The sequence below is a fragment of the Natrix helvetica genome, assembly GCF_964273705.1.
Source record: "Natrix helvetica genome assembly, chromosome: 2".
NCBI classification, from domain to species: Eukaryota; Metazoa; Chordata; class Lepidosauria; order Squamata; family Natricidae; genus Natrix; species Natrix helvetica.
Window position 1 is genome coordinate 30,085,631 of NC_138552.1, and position 24,136 is coordinate 30,109,766.

At 38.1% G+C, this 24,136-nt stretch overlaps 1 protein-coding gene across 1 annotated transcript in view; it reads left to right on the forward strand.

Annotated features, from left to right (window-relative positions):
* Window positions 1-21,274, forward strand: part of NDUFAF2 (NADH:ubiquinone oxidoreductase complex assembly factor 2) — a 52,987-nt gene extending 31,713 nt beyond the window's left edge. Inside the window, exons 2-4 of the mRNA XM_081945873.1 lie at window positions 737-826; window positions 10,877-10,917; window positions 20,775-21,274. Of these exons, the coding sequence (XP_081801999.1) occupies window positions 737-826; window positions 10,877-10,917; window positions 20,775-21,011 (368 nt within the window). The 3' untranslated portion in view covers window positions 21,012-21,274. The remainder of the gene's footprint in view (window positions 1-736; window positions 827-10,876; window positions 10,918-20,774) is intronic.
* The last annotated feature ends 2,862 nt before the right edge of the window (window positions 21,275-24,136 follow it).

Sequence of the window (24,136 nt, forward strand, 5' to 3'; positions counted from 1 at the left end):
AACAGTATAGGGTTTCCTGCCTAGGCAGGGGGTTGGACTAGAAGACCTCCAAGGTCCCTTCCAACTCTACTATTGTATTGTATTGTAATCTCACCAATGCAGTATTAGAAAGGAGTAAGGGCTTCCTATGTGACACAGTGTTTTTTCTGGTGCAATCTGGAAATGTGTTTACTCCCATAGCAGCTACCTCACATTGTTCAGCTTCTTATCAAGGCCATATTCAAGTCCTCCAGTGTTTTCAAACTATGGATCCTGCATCTTGTATGTGGTTCTTATATACTTTGTTTTTCCTGATTTTAATACCTTACTTTCTCCCTGCCAAAGGACATTGTATTCATTTTAGGCCAGTTTCTCAATCTGTTCAGATTAGTTTGCAGTTGTGATGTTGGATGGCCTGGACAATTCTGTGTCATCATAATTTGATAAGCAGCCCATCCATTCTATTGTCTAGGTCATTAATAAAAACATTAGATAAGTTCTTGTACGTTAAGTACCAAACAAACGATGAGTACTGGGACAACTTTTGCATAAAAATGCACTGAATACCGAATTTGATGAGTTTCAAAGCAGTTGAATATCAAGGTACCATTATACCATGTACAGTGTATATACATAGTATATGTATATACTATTTCATACTACAATTCTCAAGTTTTTGGAAAAATACAATAAAAGTATTTCTATATCAGTTATGGAATCATTTTTAATTATCCACAATTTCTTCCCCTTGAAACAGGTCAGAACATTAAAGAGAGAAGAATTGTGAAAGCTGTCAATCTAGAAGAATACCAGTATGAATCTGGAGCCATTCCAACAGAGTGGGAAGGTAAGACATCATTGGCATTGTTGGAGAAAAGCATGACTTACTGACCCCGACCTCTCCCAAGTTGTACAGAAGAGAGACAAGACAACATTTCTAGCCTGACACTTACTAATATAAGAATACTTAAGAAAGCACAGTTTTGTCTTTCTTGACATTTTGTCTCTCCAGGCATCATTTTCTCTTGTACAGTGCTGTTCCATTTTAATAAATACACCACCACCACCCCAAAAAATGGAACTTGCAGATAGATGTGAACTTGATCCATAGATTTAGATACATAAACCTAGATTCAAAGCTCAGTTCTAAAGTATTGACTTAAAAAAACCTGAGCAAGTTAATATAATGTCTGAAAGTTGGATAGAAAAATGCAAGATTCCGCTCTGAGTGCATTTTGAAGTAAGAAAAGCAGTTTTGATCGAATGAGCCTTGACAATTATGCATGTAAGCTAAGTGTCTTTTTCGATGGTTTTCCCAAGATTAGGATAGGTTTGCACATCTAAAATTCTTATTACCTAGGAAACAAAACCATGTGTGGCAAGATATACTTTTAGTTGCATTTGCTTTTTTAACACAACACTTAAGCATTCTTATAATTACCATGGCATTTTCTTCCCTTTGTGATTATTGCGGCACTAAAATAGAATAACAGAGGGACCTCGGAAGGGATCTTGGAAGTCTTCTAGTCCAACCCCTGCTTAGGCAGGAAACCCTACACCATTTCAGACAAATGGTTATCCAACATCTTCTTAAAAACTTCCAGTGTTGGCGCATTTACAATTTCTGGAGGCAAGTTGTTCCACTGATTAATTGTTCTAACTGCCAGGAAATTTCTCCTTAGAAATTAGAGATTGCTTCTCTCCTTGATTAGTTTCCACCCATTGCTTCTTGTCCTACCCTCAGGTGCTTTGGAGAATAGCTTTGACTCCCTCTTCTTTGTGGCAGCCCCTGAAATATTGGAGCACTGCTATCATGTCATCCCTGGTCCTTCTTTTCATTAAGCTAGGCATACCCAGTTCCTGCAAACGGTTCTTCATATGTTTTAGCCTCCTGTCCCCTAATCATCTTTGTTGCTCTTCTCTGCATTCTTTCTAGAGTCTCAACATTTTTTTTTACATTGTGGTGACCAAAACTGAATGCAGTATTCCAAGTGTGGCCTTACCAAGGCACTAAATTGAAAGGATTTGTGAAGAGCATATAAATAAAGTTTTATGAATAAGCTGTAGTCTTTTTTTCTTTTCTTTAAACACAGCTCCTTTTAGGGAATGTGGAGAAAACGTTCAAAGTGCTTTGTTTTGTTATCCATTATTTTGGCAAAGAAGGTGTACAATGTATTTTTGTTTGTGACAAAGAGAACAGATAAGAACCCAGGTCCTTAAAGACGAAGAGCAACATTAACTGGATTTTTTACTTAACATTTCAACTGCTAAATGTTTCCATTTAAAGACTATGATGTAAAAAAAGTGCAGGCCTTCTTCTCTATAAGAGAAGCATTTATATAACTTTGTGTTCAAAACATTATTTCACTACATCAGTTCCAATGAATGAAGACATTTATTCCAGTTTTTAATTTTTTCCCTTATATGAAGCTGTGGGAATTTATCGTTTTTCCATTCTTGCTAGTGTGGAGTGTCCATTACAGTTTACAAGCATTACAGAGTTTTGCCCTTTTGCATATAACATACATTACAGGAACCTGAAGTTGCACATATTTGTGGATGAAATTCTTTTTAATTTTTGTGCATTTCTTTAATGGAGTAAGCATCTTGAGAATTTAATGAACAGAAAAGCAAGCTGTAAATTGAAGAAATAATCTACTCAGGTGTGGGCATATTTCATATCTGGTCCAGACACACCCTGCACCAACAAAAAATTTGCAAACACTCCCTTCTCAATTGATCAGTTTGGAAAGCTTTTCTCAAGCTTAATTATTAGACCTTTTAAGCAGTATTTAATTCATGGCCAGAGGATTCCCATTACTAAGTTAATAACTATAGTTGTATTGTAACCACAAGTCATAACATATAACGTACCATAAAATAAAATACAATAACTATAGAATAGTAAAGACTCTCAATAGTTCAAGGTTAGAAACTTGATACAGAACTCATAGGTTTCTATGTTTCTCAAAATGAAGTAGTACTTATAACTGTTTTACCGATTTCTTCATGCTCATTTTGCCCAATAAAGCTTGAAATAGAATAACATTAGAAACTGTTTTCCTTCTCCTTATTCATATTCTGTAAAGATAGGCAAAGAGTACATTTACGCAATAGGACTGCATTGTTGCTCATACATAGCAAGACATTCTTGATAGATAATAGCCAACTATAGTACTGAATTCTTCAAAGAATGTATGATTCATCTTTCTGCTTGGGATGAATAGAAATTAGCATAGGATATTTACTTCAATTGATTATTATTATTTTGTATTGTATTTCCATTGTATATGTGCTATAAAATGTGGATATATTTTGTGTTATAAAATCTGGGTATATTTTACTTACCAATCCTTTCAAATAAAAGTAAGCTGATGATTTTTGCCGACCTCCCACAAAACTCCCAACTCTCATTGGAAGCTTGAACATGAGTTTTCCTTGTTCAAACCAGGAACATAATAACAGAGGATTAGGTTTGCTTTTACTTACATATCTAGGGAACATCCATATTTACTTTGCCTAGGTTTCTTTTTAAGACAAAATGCAAGGCATTATTTTTTCAGAGCAGAAAATGGTCATAACCTTTATGATTTTTAATTTTCAGTGGACACTGATTGTATCTGAAGAGAGAAGGTGCTATTTCCGTTTTCCATATTGTTAGTCTTCGTGAAAAATATAGTCACTTTCAGTGTCTTTGGAGGTGTCAGCATTGGTGTTTTTCATGCTGTGTTTTACAGTCTGCATTCAAGTTGGTCCCTCTTTGTTTAATGGGTAACATTTAGTGATTAATGGGAGTTTTAATTTACATGCCCACTTTTACGCTTATTACAATGTGCTATATGCCACTAGGAGTCTTAAAGTTCAATGAAAATCTCATGCATACTAATGAGAATGCAGATGAGCACTGAAATGAAAGAATGCCAAGGTCTCAAGATATGAAATGTCCAGTTTATCTTGCTTCCATTCTGCTTAGAAAATGGTAGTGTTATCATGAGCACATGTTACAGATAATGCTATACCATATTTACAATTAAAGGCAACTGTTTAATTAGATGATTTGAACTACAATGGATTTACAAAACTGTGCAAGAGCATGTTGCAAAATTGGACTCTATACATTTCTACACTTTCTTTGTTGATTTTGGCTGGGAGGGTACTGTTCCACTTAGAAACTATTTGGCTGCAGTTCCATAAAAGTGCTTTGTTTTGTTAGGGTAGAATTTACAAAGTTTTTTTCTAAAAACAGATGACACATTGGCTATGTTTCAAAATTTGAAGAACAAGGGACAGTTCTAACAATTACTAAAATTGGCTCTGATTTTATTTCATCATTTTTTTTCTAAACTGAAGTAGAGATTTCTTGTGCAAATCACATACGGTAACAGAAGTTCTTTGAGAATTACTAACTTCCAATAAAGGATTTATTCATGGGGGGAGGGAGATATTTCTTATTTTAGTGGCTTATGTAGACTAACATCTTTCACAATCAGCACCGTTGGAATGCGTGCAGGAACAAGTTAAGGATAAACCATCATGGAGAATAATCTATGCGGTCGCTAGAAGTAAAAAATGACTTGATGACAGATAATCAATCAATAGTAGCCAAGTTTGAATATACTGAGTATATTGGGATACTATGTTTTTGAAGAATAAGGAAGCAAAGAAATCTCTGAGATAGCTTCTTGTCATAATGAAATTGCATTATTACTCATTTTTAAATTCATTTGTAGCTGATCGAGAAAGATGTGTGAATTAATATTAGAGAACTCAACAGTAAAAATAGGCATCAATATTGCTTTAGTATTGAATCTAGTATGAAAACCATTTATTTATCATTTCATTATCTCATTTTATGCTGATAATCGTCAGTCTCACTGTCTCTTTTCCAGCAGAAATACAGTTTCTGCTGGGAAACAGATCACTAGATAGTGATAGAAAAGAAAATCGTGATCTGAACGATACAATATTTTATTGGAGCAGTTTATTTTGAATTATTTGCTTTCTTTTAAATAAGCTTCCAAGTCCGTCTCATTCAGATTGGCATTTTTAAGTCAGAACAAATTAAAATAATTTGGATGAATAAAATAATGTTAATATTTGTTTTAAAATGGAAGACAATTATGCATATTAATTTTTCTTGCAAAAGTCTGCTTCAGTGCTTCTGTCCTGGCCTTTTTAAACAATGTCATCACTTCTTAAGCAGATAATTGTCACTTTTTATAATTGCTTTATAGCCTCATTAAAAAAACAACTTAAAAAACATAGCTTCCTAATATATTTTACAACTGGACATCGTGGTTTAAAAAGTCTAGGAAAGAAATAAATTCTTGATTAGGATATTTATTCAACTAGTACTCAGTCTTTCAATTAATGCACCTTGATCTCTAATACAAAAAAATAGAAAAATATTAAAGATGAAAATATTCAGCATACAAAGATGTGCCGTGTTCTGTTTCAGGGTGAGCAGAGATACTTTGGGTCTGGTATGGGCACTTCATGATACCTGTCAGGAATTGCTCAAGTTATATAAACTTTAAAAATTAAAACATGTTTTTCTATGCCTGTATAGTTACTGTGTGAGGAAAATGCATAGCTGCTGGTTAAGTACTGTGAAGGTCTCCCTGCCAACTCCAAAGTACCTGAGCATGTTTGGATCCAAATATTGCACACTACTTTACTTAGGTATATATTGTAGGTATGAAAACAAACGAAATACTACTCAGTGTGCCTTACTTCAGTGCTGTTCATCATATTTCTCTATATCTTTTGGCCCTGACAAACTCTGTTTTCTGTAAGTAAACATACTTCATACATTGCCTTCTCATTTATCCCTTTTTTAGAAACCACATCGTGTTCTTTCTTCCTCTTTCCTCTTTGACTCATTCACACTTCTTTCCTGTGTTTCTTGTCTGAGTTAATTGTCCTTCACTCTGTATGATCAAACCATCTCAGTGTACTACTTTCAAAATGGTCGCTTTCTTTGCTATCCAATCCTTCTCCTATTCATTCTTGACCCTATTTCTTCTTGTTTTATCACATTTGCTTCTTAAGAAATCAATTCTCACAACTTTCACCTTCAGTGTTTCTTCTAACACCCTGTTTTCATATCCATATATCAAAGCGGGGGAAAATGCATTCTTGTACACAAATATTTTCACTTCTTTCAACTAAGATTCATTCCTTGCAATAAGCTACGTTCTCCCATCTTCCTTTGTTGGAGATTACATCATCTCTTTGTACCAGTCAGCCTTTTCTCCCACTAGAGCACACAATAAGAGACAAAAGAAGGAAAGTTCTTCACACATTGTCTTTTTATGTGTTTTTTACCTCCCTTTTGTTAGGTAAATTCACTCTCTCACTTCCTAATTCATAGAATTTAGCTTAATATATATTTTATCTAAATTAAATATACAATAATTTTTCTCATGTTCATAGATTTTTCAGTGACCTGAAAAAATAATAATAATCTGGTCTGCACATCCCCTGCCCAACTTAAAACCATACTGAAGACAATTGTTTTATAATGTATTGTTATTTAATAGTTATGATGATTGTTTAATGTAGAGAGGCTTCATTTTATTTCATAACAGCAATAGCACTTAGACTTAAATACTGTTTCACAGTGCTTTACAGCCCTCTCTAAGCGGTTTACAGAGTCAGCACATTGCCCGCAACAATCTAGCTCCTCATTTTACTGATCTTGGAAAGATGGAAGGCTTGGTCAACCTTGAGCCAGTTAGGATCGAACTCATGGCAGTTGGCAGAGTAGCTTGCAATGCTGAATTCTAAGAATGATATTTCAGAAAAAAAACAAGGTACATTCTTTTGTCCTAGCATTTTCCTACAAATTCAGGATCTTCTTTTTCAGATCAACCAAATATTGACCCATTGGTTGCAACAAGAATTGCCCAACATTACAGACTGAGAAACAGTGACTGGCCCAAGTTATTGTTGTTGCATTTAGGTACGAAAGCCAGCTAGATGAACTCAAAGATCACCTGGCTGACTTTCATACCTAAGGTGCTAGGATTCCTAGTTTCCTGGTTTCTAGCTTGGTGTTTTAACTGCTACCGTGTTTCCCCGAAAATAAGACAGGGGCTTATTTTCTTTTGCCCCACGAAATATGGCCTTGGGCTTATTATAGGGAAGGGCTTATTATTTCTGGGGCAGGTGAGAAGCAAGGCGCGCCTTTTACCTTTCCAGCTCTGTCGCGTTCCTCGCCATTGTGCTCAGGGAAGTGGCTGGTAGAAAAAAAAACTTCTCGCAAGTTCAATCAAACATCTTGAAATCGCGAGAAGGTATTTTTTTACCAGGGGCTTCCCTGAATACAATGGCAAGGAACGCGACGGTGCTGGAAAGATAAGAGGTGTACCTAACAGCCCAACACCGCCCACCTCGCCCCAATGGTAAAGGCAGCCTGCCTGGTTCCCTTCCCCGCCATCCCTTTAACGAGGGGTGGCAGGTGGGGGGGGAGAAGCGAGGCATGCCTCTTAACTTTCCAGCTCCGTTCCGTTCCTCGCCCTTTCGCCGATTGAATCCCCTTGTAAAAAAAGCCTCATGAGTTCAACTCGCAAGATTTTTTTTACAAAGGGATTCAATGAGCGAAAGGGCGAGGAACGCAATGAAGCTGGAAAGAGGTGCGCATCGCAGCCCAACACCACCCACCTCGCCCCAACAGTAAAGGCAGCCTGCCTGGTTCCCCCTCCTGCCGTCCCTTTAGTGAGGGGGGAGAGGTGTGTGGGGGGGGAGAAGCGAGACGCGTGTCCTAGCGCTACCAGAGACTGACAGCTCTGTTGCGTTCCTCGCCCTTTCGCCCATTGAATCCCCTTGTAAAAAAAATCTCGCGAGTTGAACTAATGAGATTTTTTTACAAGGGGATTCAATCGGCGAAAGGGCGAGGAACGCGACAGAGCTGGAAAGGTAGGAGGCGTGCCTCGCTTCTCCCCCCCACCCCACCTGCCGCCCCTCGTTAAAGGGACGGCGGGGAAAGGAACCAGGCAGGCTGCCTTTACCATTGGGGCAAAGTGGGCAGTGTTGGGCCGCGGGGCGTGCCTCTTACCTTTCTAGCTTTGTTGCATTCCTCGACATTGTATTCAGGGGAGCCCCTGGTTAAAAAAAAAACCCTTCTCGCGATTTCAAGATGTTTGATTGAACTCGTGAGAAGTTTTGTTTTCACCAGCCGCTTCCCTGAACACAATGGCAAGGAACGCGAGGAAAGGAACCAGGCAGGCTGCCTTTGCCATTGGAGTGGGCAGTGTTTTTTTGCACGAGAAGGAACAGGCAGGAGGGGGTGATCACATTGCTGGCCTGCCGCTGTTTTTGCGGCGAGCCCTCTTTTTGCCCCAAAAGCTGTACCGGTAGGTGGTACAGTGTTAATGGCGGGGACTGGGGGCGGGCTTATTTTCAGGGGAGGGTTTATTATGGCGCATGTTCTGAAAAGCCCGATTGGGCTTATTAGCAGGGCGTGGCTTATTTTCGGGGAAATACGGTAGACTGAATTGTCTCTCAAAGACAGGATACAAATGTTGAACTAAACTATATACAAGAGGAACATAATTATTTTGGAGCCCATGGCCATAATAAATCTAATAGATTATGATCATGAAAATGATAAACTCATCAATACATTTTTAAGGCTGTAAAAATAAAGCAAAGTGGAGTTAGGAGGTGGGGACAGGAATAGTTAAATGTTGAGAAACTATGATCAATAAAAAGAAATAGCTAACTGTCCTAAAAGTCCAATACTAGTTTTACTACATTAGATATAATTATGATCTGATAAGCAAATTCATTTACATCAGTTTTTAACCATAATCTTAGGAAAGCAGAGAATAACTGTCTTCTTGTATAATTAAAAGTTGAAGCATATTTTCCAGAATAAATCAGATTTATCCCTTCCATTAGTGTCCAGTTCTGTTATCTTGAGTAAAAGAGCTCAGTTTAGCAATCTAGTTTAGCACTAGAAAGTTAATAGAACAGACCCAAAGGTATTTTTTCCTGCTCGTCTTTTTGCTGTTATTTAGAGCTCCAATACAGACTTACCTACTATGTATATAGTAATAGCCTTCCTTATCTCACATCAGATGTCCTAGCTGAGATAGCTTATCTAGGATGTTTATCTGTTAATCTTATAAAGAAGAAACAATGCCTTTTGCTCTCAGAGGTAAAAAAAAATAGATTTATATTTCTCCAGCTTTAAAGACAAGTACAGCCTACCGCAAAGGAGTAATAAAATTGAATGGTTATACTGGGAGAGTCTGCTTTAACTTTTCTGTTAGAAAGAGCTAAGAGGAATTTGAAACAAACTCAGATTCTTTTTTTGTTGATGTTATCCTAGATTCAATTTTTTTTAATCATGTGGGATATTTTATATTGAGTGCTGCTTATCACCAAACCTATAGTAAAGTTGGTGAAAGATTTTAATTTTTGGTAATGAAAAAACATTTGTTATATTCTGATGGAATATTTCTAATAGGGCTGATTTGTTCTTGATTTTTTTTTAAAGTTTGTTTTTTAATTTAGGACTTTATAATGTTGCTTCTGTAGCTGTTTTAAAATTAGTGCTAAATTCATTAATGATAATGAAATAATGTTATTGTTTGTTGATTCCTCCCTTCCCCCCATAATTTTGAATACAGGTAGTCCTCAATTTACAACCATTCATTTAGTGACCATTTGAAGAGACAACAGCTGTGAAACAAGTGACTTATGGCTGGCCTTCGCACTTACGACCACCACAGCATCAAATTTCAAGCATTTGATAACTTGCGTGTACTTATGAGAGTTGCTGCATTCTGGGGTCATGTGATTGTCCTGAGATGGGTGGCAAACAAATTTAATGATAATTTGAGACTTTTCCAGCCAGCTTCCAACAAGCAAAGTTAAGGGAGGAAGCTGAATTCGCATAACAATCACATGATTTACTTAACAACTGCAATGATTCACTTAAGAACTATGGCATAAGAGATTGTAAAATCAGCCACATCTCATCAACCACCTAGCTTAGCAATGGAAACTGTCATAATTGTGGCCATAAATCAAGGATTACCGTATTTTTCGGAGTATAAGACGCTTTTTCCCCCTTAAAAGAGGGTGAATATTTGGGTGCGTCTTATACACCGAATGTAGCCCCACCCACCCACCAGCCCCCACCCTTTGGCCTCTGCTCCCAGCAATTTACCTGCAGCAAACGGGGCTTGCAGAGGCTTCAATAAGCTATAGCAATTCATGCAGCCTCTTAACAGCTGATGATCGGGAGAAATTGAAAGTGAAACTTGCTGTTTGCTCCACATGGCAAATTGCTGGGAGGCAGATTTTTTTTCCTTGTGCTAATTGGGCTGTTTGCTGCAAGGAGGTAGGTAAACAACTATAAATGCCTATAGAATGTTCAAATTATTAGACTTGTTTTTTAAAAAACTGCTTTATTATTGTTCTAGACAACATAACAAAATGAAGAAGCTTTTTAAAATAAATGCTTGATCTGAAGAGGCCCAGTGCTATTGTTTTAAAAAGTGCTATTCTTTTAAATAGCAGAGAATAACTATACTTCCAGAAAGCACATTTTAACAGCATCTGTACAAGTATAGTCTGAAATATAACACTACAAACAGTGTATATTGTCTGTACTGTTTGTTGCAAGGAGGCAAATTGCTGGGAGGCAGAGGCAGATATTTTTCCCTTGTTTTCCTCCCCAAAATCTAGGTGCGTCTTATACTCCGGAGCGTCTTATACTCTGAAAAATACGGTACTTGTAAAAGTTAAAAATAACTTAAATAACTTTTTTTTAAAGTTACACAGAAAGGGAGCTTATAAATTCATAAAATATTGTTGATATACAGTAGGTATCAAATGAAATATAAGAATGGGAAATATTTAATTTTTTTTTTTATTTTCTTAGCATGGATGAAGAAAAGAAGAAACAATCCACCTACACTTGAGGTAGGGTGTGTTATTACATACACTTTATTGATTGTTTTAACCTCTATTTTTATTGTATCCCGGGCTGAATGTCCAGCCTCTTCACTCAATCTTTTGTCCCCTACCATCATCCCAGTGTGGTTGTTAATTTTTAACTGGCACAATAAAGATAATTCCCTAGCTTTTATACCCATCACTGTCTCTTGAGGGCCCCCAAAAGATCCTCTAGTACTGCCTATAATTATGTGGATATTTTTGCTGAATTTTCTCAGGTTTTTCTTCAAGACCCTTAAAGCGAGAAATGGCTGGAATAATTAAGTAACACTTTTTTCATCTTGCAGCTAACAGCAACACTGCTCCTTCTTTATCAGATATATTTGTCCCCAAAAACGTGGAGAAAGATGGTGCTGTAATATAGAGGAAATGTGTTAGAGTGTGTATGTATGTGTGTGTGTGATTGCTGTTGTTGGATTTAAATCATAAGTGATCTTAAAATCTGAATGGTGAACCTAGTCCAAAGAAATTACCTATTCCTTTCCCTGCCTCCTTCTCTAAGGCATGTGTAAATCTGTGTGGCAGGTCATTTGTATCTTGATATTATTATTAAGACATTTTTTTCTTAAAATGGCTGCCAGATAGATTGATTTGGTTCCTGTATTAGACAGTCTCTGACAACACCTGCTGATACAGTAAATGCTCTTTGACAGCTATTGAAGGGAGGGGTGCTTGTGACCATATTTCTTGTTGAAGTTGTTCTATAGCAAATCTCCCTGCCCACATCTTTCACTGAGCCAAGTGACAAATTATCCTCCCCCCAGATCTCACTTTTTGGGAGATGTGGAAAGAATTTGAAATGTCAGTTATTGTATTTTACTGAGCTTTTATTCTATTGTTTCACTTATTGCCCCAACAGATTCATTCCCAAATCTTGCCATTATACTTAACACTTGTTTTCCTGGGAATATCACTTTATGAGCTGACAAACAGAAATTCCTTTTTTCCTGCTCTCTTCTGTTCCTATCTTTGCAATCCTATATCTGCACCATGTAATCTGCACCATGTAAGACGTTGAGCTTGTTGACTGTAAATCCGGCAGCCCAGGTTCGGGACCTTAGTGCCGTGCAACGTTCTCACCCTACCTCCTGCCAGGCTAGCAGTTAGAGAGCGTGCAAATGCAAGTAGATAAATAGGTACAACTTTGGTGGGAACGTAACAGCAATCTGTGATGTCATGCTGGCCACATGACCACAGAAATGTCTTCAGACAGCACTGGCTCAATGGCCTTGAAACGGAGAGGAGCACCTCCCCCTCTTGTCAGCAACGACTAGCGGAGTAAAATCCACAGGAACTATTTACCATGTAATCAGGCTAAGAAACAACAAAATAAAACTGTATAAATGTGGCAAAGGTTTTGAATGGGAAAGGATGGCGCCAAAATACATTAGAATCTCCCTCTTAATGGATGAGTACTGGATCCATTACAGCATACTTCCCAAATCTGGCATTCTTCAAGTTGCTTCATCATCAACATATTTTAAAATTCTTGGCTGTATGAAGTTACATCTACTTACTAGCAAGCTGTAGTGGCTTTCCTTATGCATTACACTAACAGTGACTTATGCCCTAATCACTTCTTCATACTGCTGTATGCACTCAATTTATCAGATGCCTCTGAAGACGACTGAAAACTGCAGTTGTTACAAATTGTTGGTGGGGATTACCTGCCAAGAGAATTTTGCAACTGCACTTTGGGCACTGTATTATTTTCCAGCAGGTTTCCAGGTATAATTCAAAATACTGGTCTATAAAGCGTGGTGCTAAGGTATCTGCAGGATTGCCTTCACCCATTAGAAATAGCCTTTCTGGTAGGTTCTTAGAAGCTTCTGGTTATTTTGTATGTTACTTTTGCAAGGAAAGGGAAAAGGGAGACCAGGAGATGCGCTTTCTTGGTTGCGCCACTAGGAATAGGGCAGAGGTGTCCAAACCTGGGAACTTTAAGACTTGTGGACTTCAACTCCCAGAATTTCTGGGAGTTGAAGTCCACAAGTCTTAAAGTTCCCAGGTTTGGACACCCCTGGAATAGGGGATAGCCTTTCCTTGCAATTAAAACTCAAGCCATTTCTGTTAATGTTTCAGAAGCTACTTGAGATGCTACTCTTCTGTAAACATGTAATGACTACTTGATTGTGTGAAATGTTTGAATTTTAAATGTAACTTTATTTACTTATCTGGCACTTTGGTTGTGGTATTTTTTTTTCTTACTACTATTGTTATTCTACTCTTGTTGCAATTTTGATTTTAAGTGATGCTTACTGTGAATGTTTTAATTGGCTGAATGCTTTTAATCGGATTGCTGTAAAATGGGATGAGTCTGTTGACTTGGCAGAATACAATTAGAATGAAAGAAAGAAAGAATGGATGAATGAATGAATGAATGAATGTTCATACATTATGCTAAGTCAAAAATAGTGAATATAGCTTAGTGTGATTGTGACACTTAGTTGGTTGAATTGAAGAAAGCTTTGGTAGTGACAATTGCAGGCTTTTTCCCAATACTGTCTCTCTCCTGCTACCTGCCACATTAAAAATAGCAATGCTATTAAATCAAGAAAAGCCAAAGAGAAAAAAAAACCCAGCAGAATTAAAAGAAAGAAGGGAAAATTGTAAAAAAAAAGTTTGTGCAGCCAGTAGTAATTCTATTTCAGTACAATTCAAAAAAATAATATTAGATGTGTTCAATTTTAATTTTCTTTTGTGTTTTAGCATAAAACTAAAATAGATTTATTGGTCTCCTGCTTCCAACATGTCCTGTCCCAGTAATCAATGACCGTAAGAGGTAGGAAGACTTGTCCAACACATTGAGAGGGTTGTCTGATTTGGGCTGGCTGTTACAAAATATCTTTTCATGAGCTATTAACTTTAAGACAACCCATCCCTTTTTTCTTTGGATCTGTTTTTTTTTTCCAAAAAAGGTTCAGAAACAATTGATCAAATGGGCTCCATCTAATGCTAATAATAAACTATTGCAAAAGACAGATTTTGAAACAACTTCCATACTGCGAGGTTGTCTTTGCCACCTTAAAACAACTCCTCCCTATCCCACGTTCTTGGGAAGGACTCAGTAGTGGATAACAACACCAAATATCCAGCTTAAACATCTGGCAGACTGTGCTATCAAACATCATAGTACTTCCCTAAGCCAAGAATTCAGGTTATCCCTGTAAATCACCAGTGGCTTGAGGTATTACCGTGTTTTTCCAAAAAAAAAGAGCCACCTTGAAAAGAAGCCCTATCACGTTTTTGAGTGTATGCAATCAAATTAAGCCCCACCCACAACATTAGCCCTAATTAAGACCCCCACCCCTGGTGCAGGCGGTGGGGTGAGGCACACAGGTAAAAAATAAGCTAGGCCGGGGATGGTGTTTGTGTGGAGCTGCCCTACTTACCAGGCCTTGTACACCCCGACACCTGCCTTGCCTTCTGCGGCCGCAGAGAGCTTTCTGGAAGGCATCTGCAGCCAATAACAGAGCTCCGTATCGGTTTGAGCTCTGTTATTGGCTGCAGATGCCTTCTGGCAGGCATCTGAAGGCAAAACAGAGACGGGGGCGATGCGTGCGAGTGGCAGCAAGTGGCCACAGAAGAAGTGGGCCAGCACCGGGTTCCTGCTGGGTGGGGCTGTCAGTGCCACCACCACGAGGTGAGTTAATAATTAGAACCCTCCAAAAACGAAGGCCTAGCCATTTTTTCGGGGGTCAAAAGAAAATAAGATCCGCCCTTCTTTTTGGAGAGACACGATATTTGGAGTTGAGAAATGGACAGAGGCAAAAGATTTTGCATCCAATGACTTCTTTCATGTCTTTGTTCCTCTCTTTCCATGCATCTTGAGCCTTAAATTCTGTGAGTCTGCTGGACTGTTACGTTCAGTTAGACTCCCCGTTTCTCATTGGAATACTGTAAGCTGGGTGAGTTAAAGACTACTGAGCTTATTAGAGTAAAAATACTCTGTTGATTTTCCCCAACGCTGTTTTTTTAATGAAAATATCTGGACGAGGTAGGTTTTAATATGAAATTGAATTCATTAATGGGTTTCTTAGCTGGTATGGGAGGTCTGAAAATGGTTAAAAATAAAAAGTATGGTAAAGAACTACTTTTCATTTCTAATGTGCTATGTGTTTGCTTTGCAGTAATAAAAACTAAGTGGCTTTTGAATTGCACAGTTGGATACAAGGTGAAATGTTAAAGAGAAGAAACTTTTCGTGACAGCTCCTGTCTTGTTTCAAACTATTTCGAGCATTTCCATAATTATTTGTTTTGACAGCCTTCTTGTCAAGGAAGGAAAATGTACTTTACTGAGTAGTAATAAGCATAAAGTTTCAATTATTATCTCCCCACCATCATCCCTGGAAGAGAATAATTAAATTGAAAATTACATTATGTTTAGTTATCATAGTGTATGCTCATCTTCCTTATTTGATTGTAAGAATGTTATTTCTTTCAGGAATAGCATGAGAGAAACTCACTCCAGTCATGGTGATTCATTTTCATTGAATTCTAAGTTCCTATCATCCAACTGCAGGATGCTTTAAGAATTATATTTTCAGTCATACTTTGCCCGCATACTTTATTTATGCTTGCCTGTTTATATATTCTGTTTCTTAAATGTAGGCTGCAACGTTTTTGTAGATTAATTGACTAGATTAGTCAATTAAAAGCTTTTTATTAATTTTTCTGTAATTAAAACAGCAGGCTTATTTTCTTATTTCCAGTGAATCACCTATGAGAATGGCAGAGGCATGAAGAAATTGTGCCTTTGTAAGATGGTGCCTAGAGCATATAACTTCTGTTTCTTATTAGTGTTATCTTTCTAAACAGTTTGAAATGGTACAAATATTACACTAAGTTACAGTTTGTTTAACTATTTGTTTATTAAATAATAATTGTCTGAGTTTCTACATGCTAAGCAATAAGCTGCCAATAAATATTGCAATCTAATACAATGCTAGGTCAGAGGTTTTTTTTCTTGGTACAAATAAGCTATGTTCAGTGCCTTTTAACTTTGAAATTAAATCTGGATGAGTCCTTTTGTCTCTTAAGTCCTTTTACCTGGTATTGGAACATGGTGGCAATGTTTGCTGAGCAAATGCTTTTTTGTGTGGGCATATTAAAATGTTTTTCTAATGCATTATCACTTAAGAATATACAAGCTCTGCAAGACACAGCGAGCCAAATCCTTTTCTTTTTAAAGTTGTTGATCAGTTGCTTTTGGGAGGCTTAAAATATGATGGGAAGGCAGTAACATTGTTCAGCAATCACCATACAGAGGCATATGGCTTTTGATATTAAGTGCAATATATACCTGATTAGATGCAAATAATCTTATCTCACATGAATTTTTCATACAGTATCATCCTTTAAAGCTGGCTAAGTTAGTCACAAACATCCATTATACTCAAAGTGCTTGATGTGAAGAATGACTTCATCCATCTTGAGTCTTCAGTGGTTTAGCCCTTGCTTGTAAAGATAAGAATAAAAAAAAATTTATTCAAATAGCCAATGGGGGGTTATATATAATTCAGCATGTCTTTAGCGTTTTCCCACCATCATTGACTACCTGATTATTTAATCAAAATGACCCAGATGTTTGTAATTTTTCTTGTAAGTGCCTTATTTGGATCAACCTTTTCCACCTCTATAATACCCATTTTCAGTATAACAATGATCATATCATATGTGATTTTTTCATATTCAGATTCTTGCTGCAAGCCATCAGCATACATCTGTCATCTTTTTCCTTGGTTTGCTTTATTTCATGCTTCCTCACTTTGAACCGTGTTGACTTGCTTAACGTCTCTTTTTCCAAATCAGAATATCATTCTGTGTGTTTTGCAAGATAATTATTCTGTACATATTATTGCAATAGCTCAAACTCCCTTTTTACGACCTTATAATCCCTATTTGGGGTAGAATCATGGTGACTGGATAATGTTGAGCATTTACTGATCGGATGCCCATCCTGACACCTATCTGGAGTTCACAGCAGATATTTTTTTCATAGGAAGAGAAACATCTGTCACTACTAAGATTGAACTCTTAGCCTTCCAAGTGAAAGACAAGCATCTTCATCACTAGGCCACCATGCCACTTGTTATTGCAATAGGCCACTTATATTAAAAAGTAATTGCCAGCTTTCATATAATGAACAAATGTTAATGTAGCTTCCACTACACTTACAACCCAGGCAGTTTAAAATGGTCTTTGAAACCATCCAGTATGAATTTATGAAGGTATCTATAACATGTTTCATTTCAGAAGGAACTAAGCTTAGCTGTTTGTGGGCAATTATGCTTAGAGATGTTTGGGGAAGGTATATGTACATATGGATGTGTTCTGTACACAAGCAATACTCAAATGTGATTCCCACTTCCAATAGGATTTCACCAAGGGGGAAATGCAGGGTGAAATAGCTTACCATGGCTGCCTCCCATGTTGATTGGGAACCATGGGTCAGGGGAACCGGGATTCCTCCAGTCATCACTGAAGAAAAAGCAGGAAAAGAAAGCTCTGCATGAAAGTAACTCCTAAGCCAGTGATGGCGAACCTTTGTCTTACTGCTTGCCAAAATTGTACGCGTGCGCACTATCACACGCACACCCACTCAATCTCCCCATCACCCTGTGCATGCGCCCCCCCCCCCGCATGCATGTGTGACCCCTCCCCAGGCTCCGGAGGCTTTCCTGAAGCCTGGGAAGGGGGGAAACGGCCTCCCCCGACCCCTCGGAGACCCTCCGGAAGCCAGAAACGGATCATTTCCAAACTTCCGGTTGGTCTGTTGGGGGCGTTTTTTGTGGCACCAAATATGGCTACGCAACTCGCCATCACGGTCCTAAGCTGTGACAGTAACGCTGATGAGAGTACAATCCTAGATAGTGACAGATGTTTTGTCTGGGAATGACTACATCTTATGTTGTATAATTGTTTTCTGTAAAAAGTAATTTCTGCAGCAGATAGCAACACTTAGTTAATCTGGGGGGAAAAGCTAAGAAGGTTTGGACCTGATAAATACTTGGATGGATGACCAAGAGGCATGGTTGTAGGCTAGATGAGCAAGTTAACAATATTTTTGAAAGAAGGCAGTGATAATGGCAAATTGCCTCCATACTGCTTCCAAGTGTAATATGTGGATTGGGTTTTATACTGTGATTATGCTCTGTATCTCAGAAGCAGTAAATTAGGTAAGATTATTTGCTAGGGGAACAGCAGCCATTACAAGCTAATTTCACCAATAATCCACCTTGCAGCATTTTCCACCCGTCCCATGAAAAGAAATAGGAAATAATTATATAAGCTGTACAGATGAAATAGAATCTCATGCTATGCTACTGTGCTGCTCCTCTGTAATATCTTGTCAGTGCCATCTTTCCCCTGGAGGCCAAATGTTAGGGAGGAGGAGCCTTTGTTAAATTTATATGTGCTCCTTGTGGGTCTGACCTTTGAATGCTAGAAAAATTAGAAAGTTAATTGAAGTCAGTTGAATTGTTTTCAGTTAGCATTAGAGACCCTGTAGGCTTATTACATTGGAATTATAGAGATTCATTATTGTCCAATCTCAGTTTCATTTTGATATGGGAATTTGGTTCCCTTTTGAGCTTGCGTTTGGCAAATAATCCTTTGATTATACACAGATAATAAATTATAATCTTGTTGCATGTCTTTGTAAAACTATTTGATACATTTGCTCTGTATTCTTTCTCCATTATTCTCTTTTTAAAGAAATACATGGTTATAAATTTAAATGATGGGCAGTCAATATTTTAAATCCTTGTTTTGAAAAAGTATTGCAGCATTTTGGTACATTATGTATACTGCCACATAGATTTTGCATAGTGCATATATTAGAATAATGTCACTTGATGACATGGGATATAGGATACCTTGCTGATTTTGTTAAGGGCCTAGATGGGGACCTACTTAGGAATCCTTAAGGTAAAGGTTCCCTTCATACATATGTGCTAGTCGTTCCTGACTCTAGAGGGCGATCCTCATTTCCGTTTCAAAGGCAAAAAGCCAGCGTTGTCCAGAGACTTTTCCGTGGTCATGTGGCCTGCATGACTAAACACCAAAGGTGCATGGAACACTGTTATCTTCCCATCAAATGGTTCCTATTTTTTTACTTGCATTTTTTTTTAAACATGCTTTCAAACTGCTAGGTTGGCAGAAGCTGGGACAAGTAACGGGAGCTCACTCCATTACGTGGCACTAGGGATTCAAACCGCTGAACTGCCAACCTTTCTAATCAACAAGCTCAGTGTCTTAACCGCATCCCTCTAGGAATCCTTAGGTCACATTAAATGTACCTTGAATGCTCTTGTGAAAGAATGGTGACCAAGAAAAAGTAATGTGCTGCATGCCTCTAAGATAAATTATGGTGGTTGACAGCCTCTAGCTTGCAGCGTTTGATCATCTGGGACACACATTTAAAACAAAAAGCAAAGGAGTTTTAAGTTAGCAATAGCAAAATTCTGACAACTATTAGGATAAAGTATTTTATTAAGCCAATTCAAGAATACAAATGAGAGTACTTTTGAGTTCTCAGGAAGGGAGGATGAAGTTCACAATAACAAAAAAGCTGGGGGAAGAGATGTTTAAGTCTATACATTCAAAGCCATATGAGGTAACTCATCATTCTGAAGCATGCATTTTAAGCAGTTGATTGAACAAAGTAATAGGCTGCTTCTCACATGGTGCTACTTATAAGCCATGGCTCATAAACAGCCAGTCATTGGGTCTTTATTCTGTACTACTAACAATAAACATGCTATAGCTTAGTATAATTTGTGAATCCAGCCGTAGATTTAGATGGAAAGGTGCCCAAACTGAAATCAAGCTTGAGCATAGGTTGAGATGTTTTCCAAGCCGTAGTTAAGACAACTGGGACTGTTGGGTTGATGAAACAAGCAAATTTTAAATATTTCTGAAAAATAGAAAATTTAGTTACTTCAAACTAATCTTCATAATTAAACAAGTTCCTTCATGATCTCACTGAAATGTTTAAAATCCTCTGAATCGCTATGTTTATTGGCGATTAGAAACTCTTTATGGACTTTTTGTCTAAAAGAGAATAGATGAAATTGTGATTTATGGTTTTGATTAACTAGGATATATCATGAAGAGTTACGATATAACCTTAGAGAGAGAGAGAGAGAGAGAGAGAGAGAGAGAGAGAGAGAGAGAGAGAGGTCAGTTTAAAATTGTAGTTGCTTCTGTAGAGAAGATCAGAAGCCACTTCCTTATATCACTTTCTTTTCTATTTTTCTGCTGTTTTCTTTTTGCATCTTTAGGTTTTTCTTTATTCTTTTGTTCCTACAATATTTTAGTTTGTAGTACTGCCATCTGATGTTTAAATTTTTTATTAAAAATGTATGTATATAATTTATTATTGGTATTTTCTGATAGAAGGGTTTTGATCCACAATTAGCTCATCAATGGGATGGGAATGGGTATATATACATACACATACATACACAAATCTCACCGGCTCAGCCTTCCATCCTTCCGAGGTGGGTAAAATGAGGACCCAGATTGTTGGGAGCAATAAAGTGACTCTGTAAACTGCTTAGAGAGGGCTGTAAAGCACTATGAAGCGGTATATAAGTCTAAGTGCTATTGCTATTACTATACTCCAATAAGTTGAATCTCGATGAAGTTGCCTCTACTGGAGGATGCTATTCCTGGCCTCTTCAAATGCTACTTGCTGAATTGAGGCAAGCTCTTGTTGTGAAAAGTGAAAGCAACGCAACCTACCCACTCAAGCCAAGTGCATGTCCTTAGCATTCATTGTTTCTTTCAGTCAGTTCAATGTGTTACATTTTCCCCTCCAGGAATGTATCCAGAATAAAAACTACAGAAAAGAAATGAAAGCTAAAGTTGAAGATTTGGATGAAAAAAGCCGCCTCCTTCAGGCCAAAGAGGGTCTTGAAGTAGGGCCACTTCAAACACAGATTACAGGACACGCATCTGCTTCCAGCTACAGAAAGCCTGAACGCTCAGAAGACCCTGTTAGTACAGCAAATACATTTCAGCCTGGAGCCTGGATGCCTCCTGACCGTAAAAAATAGCCCCCTCCCCTTGCAAAGCATCAGGAAAGAGGCAACATTTGGTTAATGAGCAACATGAATGAAGACACTTCCTTAAAAATTCCAAGTTATACTTAAAAGCTTAGCAGCATTTTCAAACTGCTTAGATTCTGCCGTTTCTTGTGGAAATGTTTAATTGCTTTTTATAAAGTGTCCCATCTCTAATTCTTTTGCCTCTTAAATCATTTGATAATGTTTTCAGTGAAGTTATGCTTCAATAAAATTTAGTGCTGCCATAATCATTACAGATGGTGTATTACATGACTGTATATATTCTAGCTGTTAATGAATGTTAAAAGAGTGTGTATGGCAATGCTATGCATGCAGTTATTCTCTTTAAATCTGTCAAACTATTATAACTTCTCATATTCCAAACTGCTTAATGAAATTTAGTCATTCATGAGAGTTCGCAGCTTCTAATATATTAAAAATGATTTGTTTATGGAAGAAGATCCAAAATGTTGCTTATGAAAAGCTATATTTATTTGCTAATTTTGTCTAATAAGATTTTGACAAGGTTCTAAATGTCACTAAACACAATAAATAATTATTTAGGACAGGACACATTACAGTTAAAATTTTCCCATTGTAAATAAATGTCAGGACTTGTGCAAGTTACCAAACTAATTTAAACATTGTTTATTTAAAGTAGAAATTTAACGTTTCATAGCTTAACAAATCAATAACAATGTGCAATCATGAGCATATTTAAATTTCGTATAATTTTGTTTAAAATGCATATTTGTGCTTGGCGTCCTTTGCATCAGGAGATGCAGTCACTAGTAGAGTTATTCGCTTCCTATCCTACATAATCCCTAACTTTATTTTTATATCAGTAAACCAATGTTGGTTTAGTAGTCATAATTTCACCAAACCAATGGTATAGGTTAGATACCTCTTTTATGTTATAAGTTAACTGGATGTAAAGAAATACGCTTCAAAATGTTACAAGATTTTCAAAGATGATCCTAAGAAGCCTTGACTTTTGAAGAGTTGAAAACAGGAAGGCTTGACTAGAAATATATAAAAGAAATTTCAGGGTGCTGATTATTTCCCTACCAGGCATGAATTGCCTTCGAAGGAAAGGTATTGACTTAATAGGGAGCCATAATTTAGAATGAGAAGCCTTTGCAGCAACTTTGTGACAGCAGCCAAACAGGGCTTGCTACAGGGAGAATAATGCTTGTCATTTGGCCTAAACTGGCCAAGATTCCCTAAAATTTGCCTTCAGTCTGCTTTAGCTGAACTAATAAACATGTCAGGGCATTTGTAACCATTGATTCTGGTTGTTACAAGACTTAGTGGTTGCCTACATTCATTCACTATTGCTTTGTCTTCAGAGTGTATCCACCAAGAATACAATGTAACACAAATGAGAAACTATTATCCAACACCTATGGCTTAGGCACAGACTATTCCAGTAATCTTATTTTATGTTCTTTTTTCCTCAAACATTTTGTAGATAAGGTTGCTCTCATTTACATTTAACAAGAAGAATCTTTTGAATGATAATTTAAGCTATCATGGATTGTATAATTGAGACAATCTGGTTCTTACAAACCATTATGCCAAGGAATAGTGAAAATACTGATTTTCAGTGTGAAATTGGGATTTTTTTATGTTTTTGTTTTATGTTTTATTGGATTTATATGCCGCCCTTCTCCCAAAGGACTCAGGGCGGCATACAGCATTAAAAAACACATACTACAAAAGTTAAAAAGAAATTAGAAACAATCCAAAAAACAAACCCAATTAATATAACACTAACATTTTAAAAATTAGATAAAATTAACAGGCCAGGCCGGCTTGCTGGAAAAGCCAACTTTTTATGGTGCGTCGGAAGGACCGGAGGTCAGGGATTATGCGAAGCTCTGGGGGCAACTCATTCCAGAGGGAAGGCGCTCCCACAGAGAAGGCTCTCCCCCTGGGGGTCGCTAGCCGACACTGTTTGGCCGACAGCACCCTGAGAAGGCCAACTCTGTGGGATCGCACTGGACGGTGGGAGGCTACTGGTGGCAGTAGGTAGTCTCGCAGGTACCCTGGGCCTAAGCCATGGAGCGCTTTAAAGGTCATAATTAGTACCTTGAATCGCACCCAGAAAACAACCAGCAACCAGTGCAGGCCGCCTAAAAGGGGTGTAACATGGGAATACCTAGGTACCCCCATGATAACCCGTGCGGCCGCATTCTGAATCAGCTGAAGCCTCCGGGTGCTCTTCAAGGGCAGCCCCATGTAGAGTGTTGCAGTAGTCCAGGCGAGAAAGGACGAGGGCATGAGTGACTGTGCATCCAGATCCAGGAACGGGCGCAACTGACGTACCAGGCGAACCTGGTAAAAGGCCCCTCAGGTCACGGCCGTCAGGTGATCTTCGAAACTAAGCCGCGTATCCAGGACTCCCAGATTGCGGGCCCTCTCTGAGGGGGCTAAAATTTCTCCCCCTATCATCAAAGATGGAACAAGATGCACAAATTGGGATGACGGGAACCACAGCCACTCAGTCTTGGAGGGATTGAGCTTGAGCCTGTTCCTCCCCATCCAGATCCGCACAGCCTCCAGGCATCGGGACATCATGTCGAGGGCATCGTTTGGGTGGTTTGGGGTAGAGATGAAAAGTTGGGTATCATCAGCATATTGATGATACCGTACCCCCAAACCACGGATGATCTCGCCCAGTGGTTTCATATATATGCTGAACAGGAGGGGTGAGAGAACCGACCCCTGGGGCACCCCACAAGTGACGCGCCTCGGGGTCGATCCCTGCCCTCCAGTCAACACGAACTGCCACCGATCTGACAGGTAGGAGGAGAACCACCGTAAAACGGTGCCCCCCACTCCCAACCCCCCCAGTCGTTGCAATAGGATACCATGGTCGATGGTATCGAAAGCCGCCGAGAGGTCTAATAGGACCAGGACAGAGGAGCAGCCCCTGTCCCGGGCCTGCCTGAGATCATCGACCAATGCCGTCTCTGTGCTGTACCCGGACCTGAAACCCAACTGAAATGGATCCAGGTAGACTCTTCACAATGTAGGAAAATTTTACAATACAACAAAATTTTACAATACAACAAAATTATATGAAAATTATTAAACAATTATTTTCCATGGTA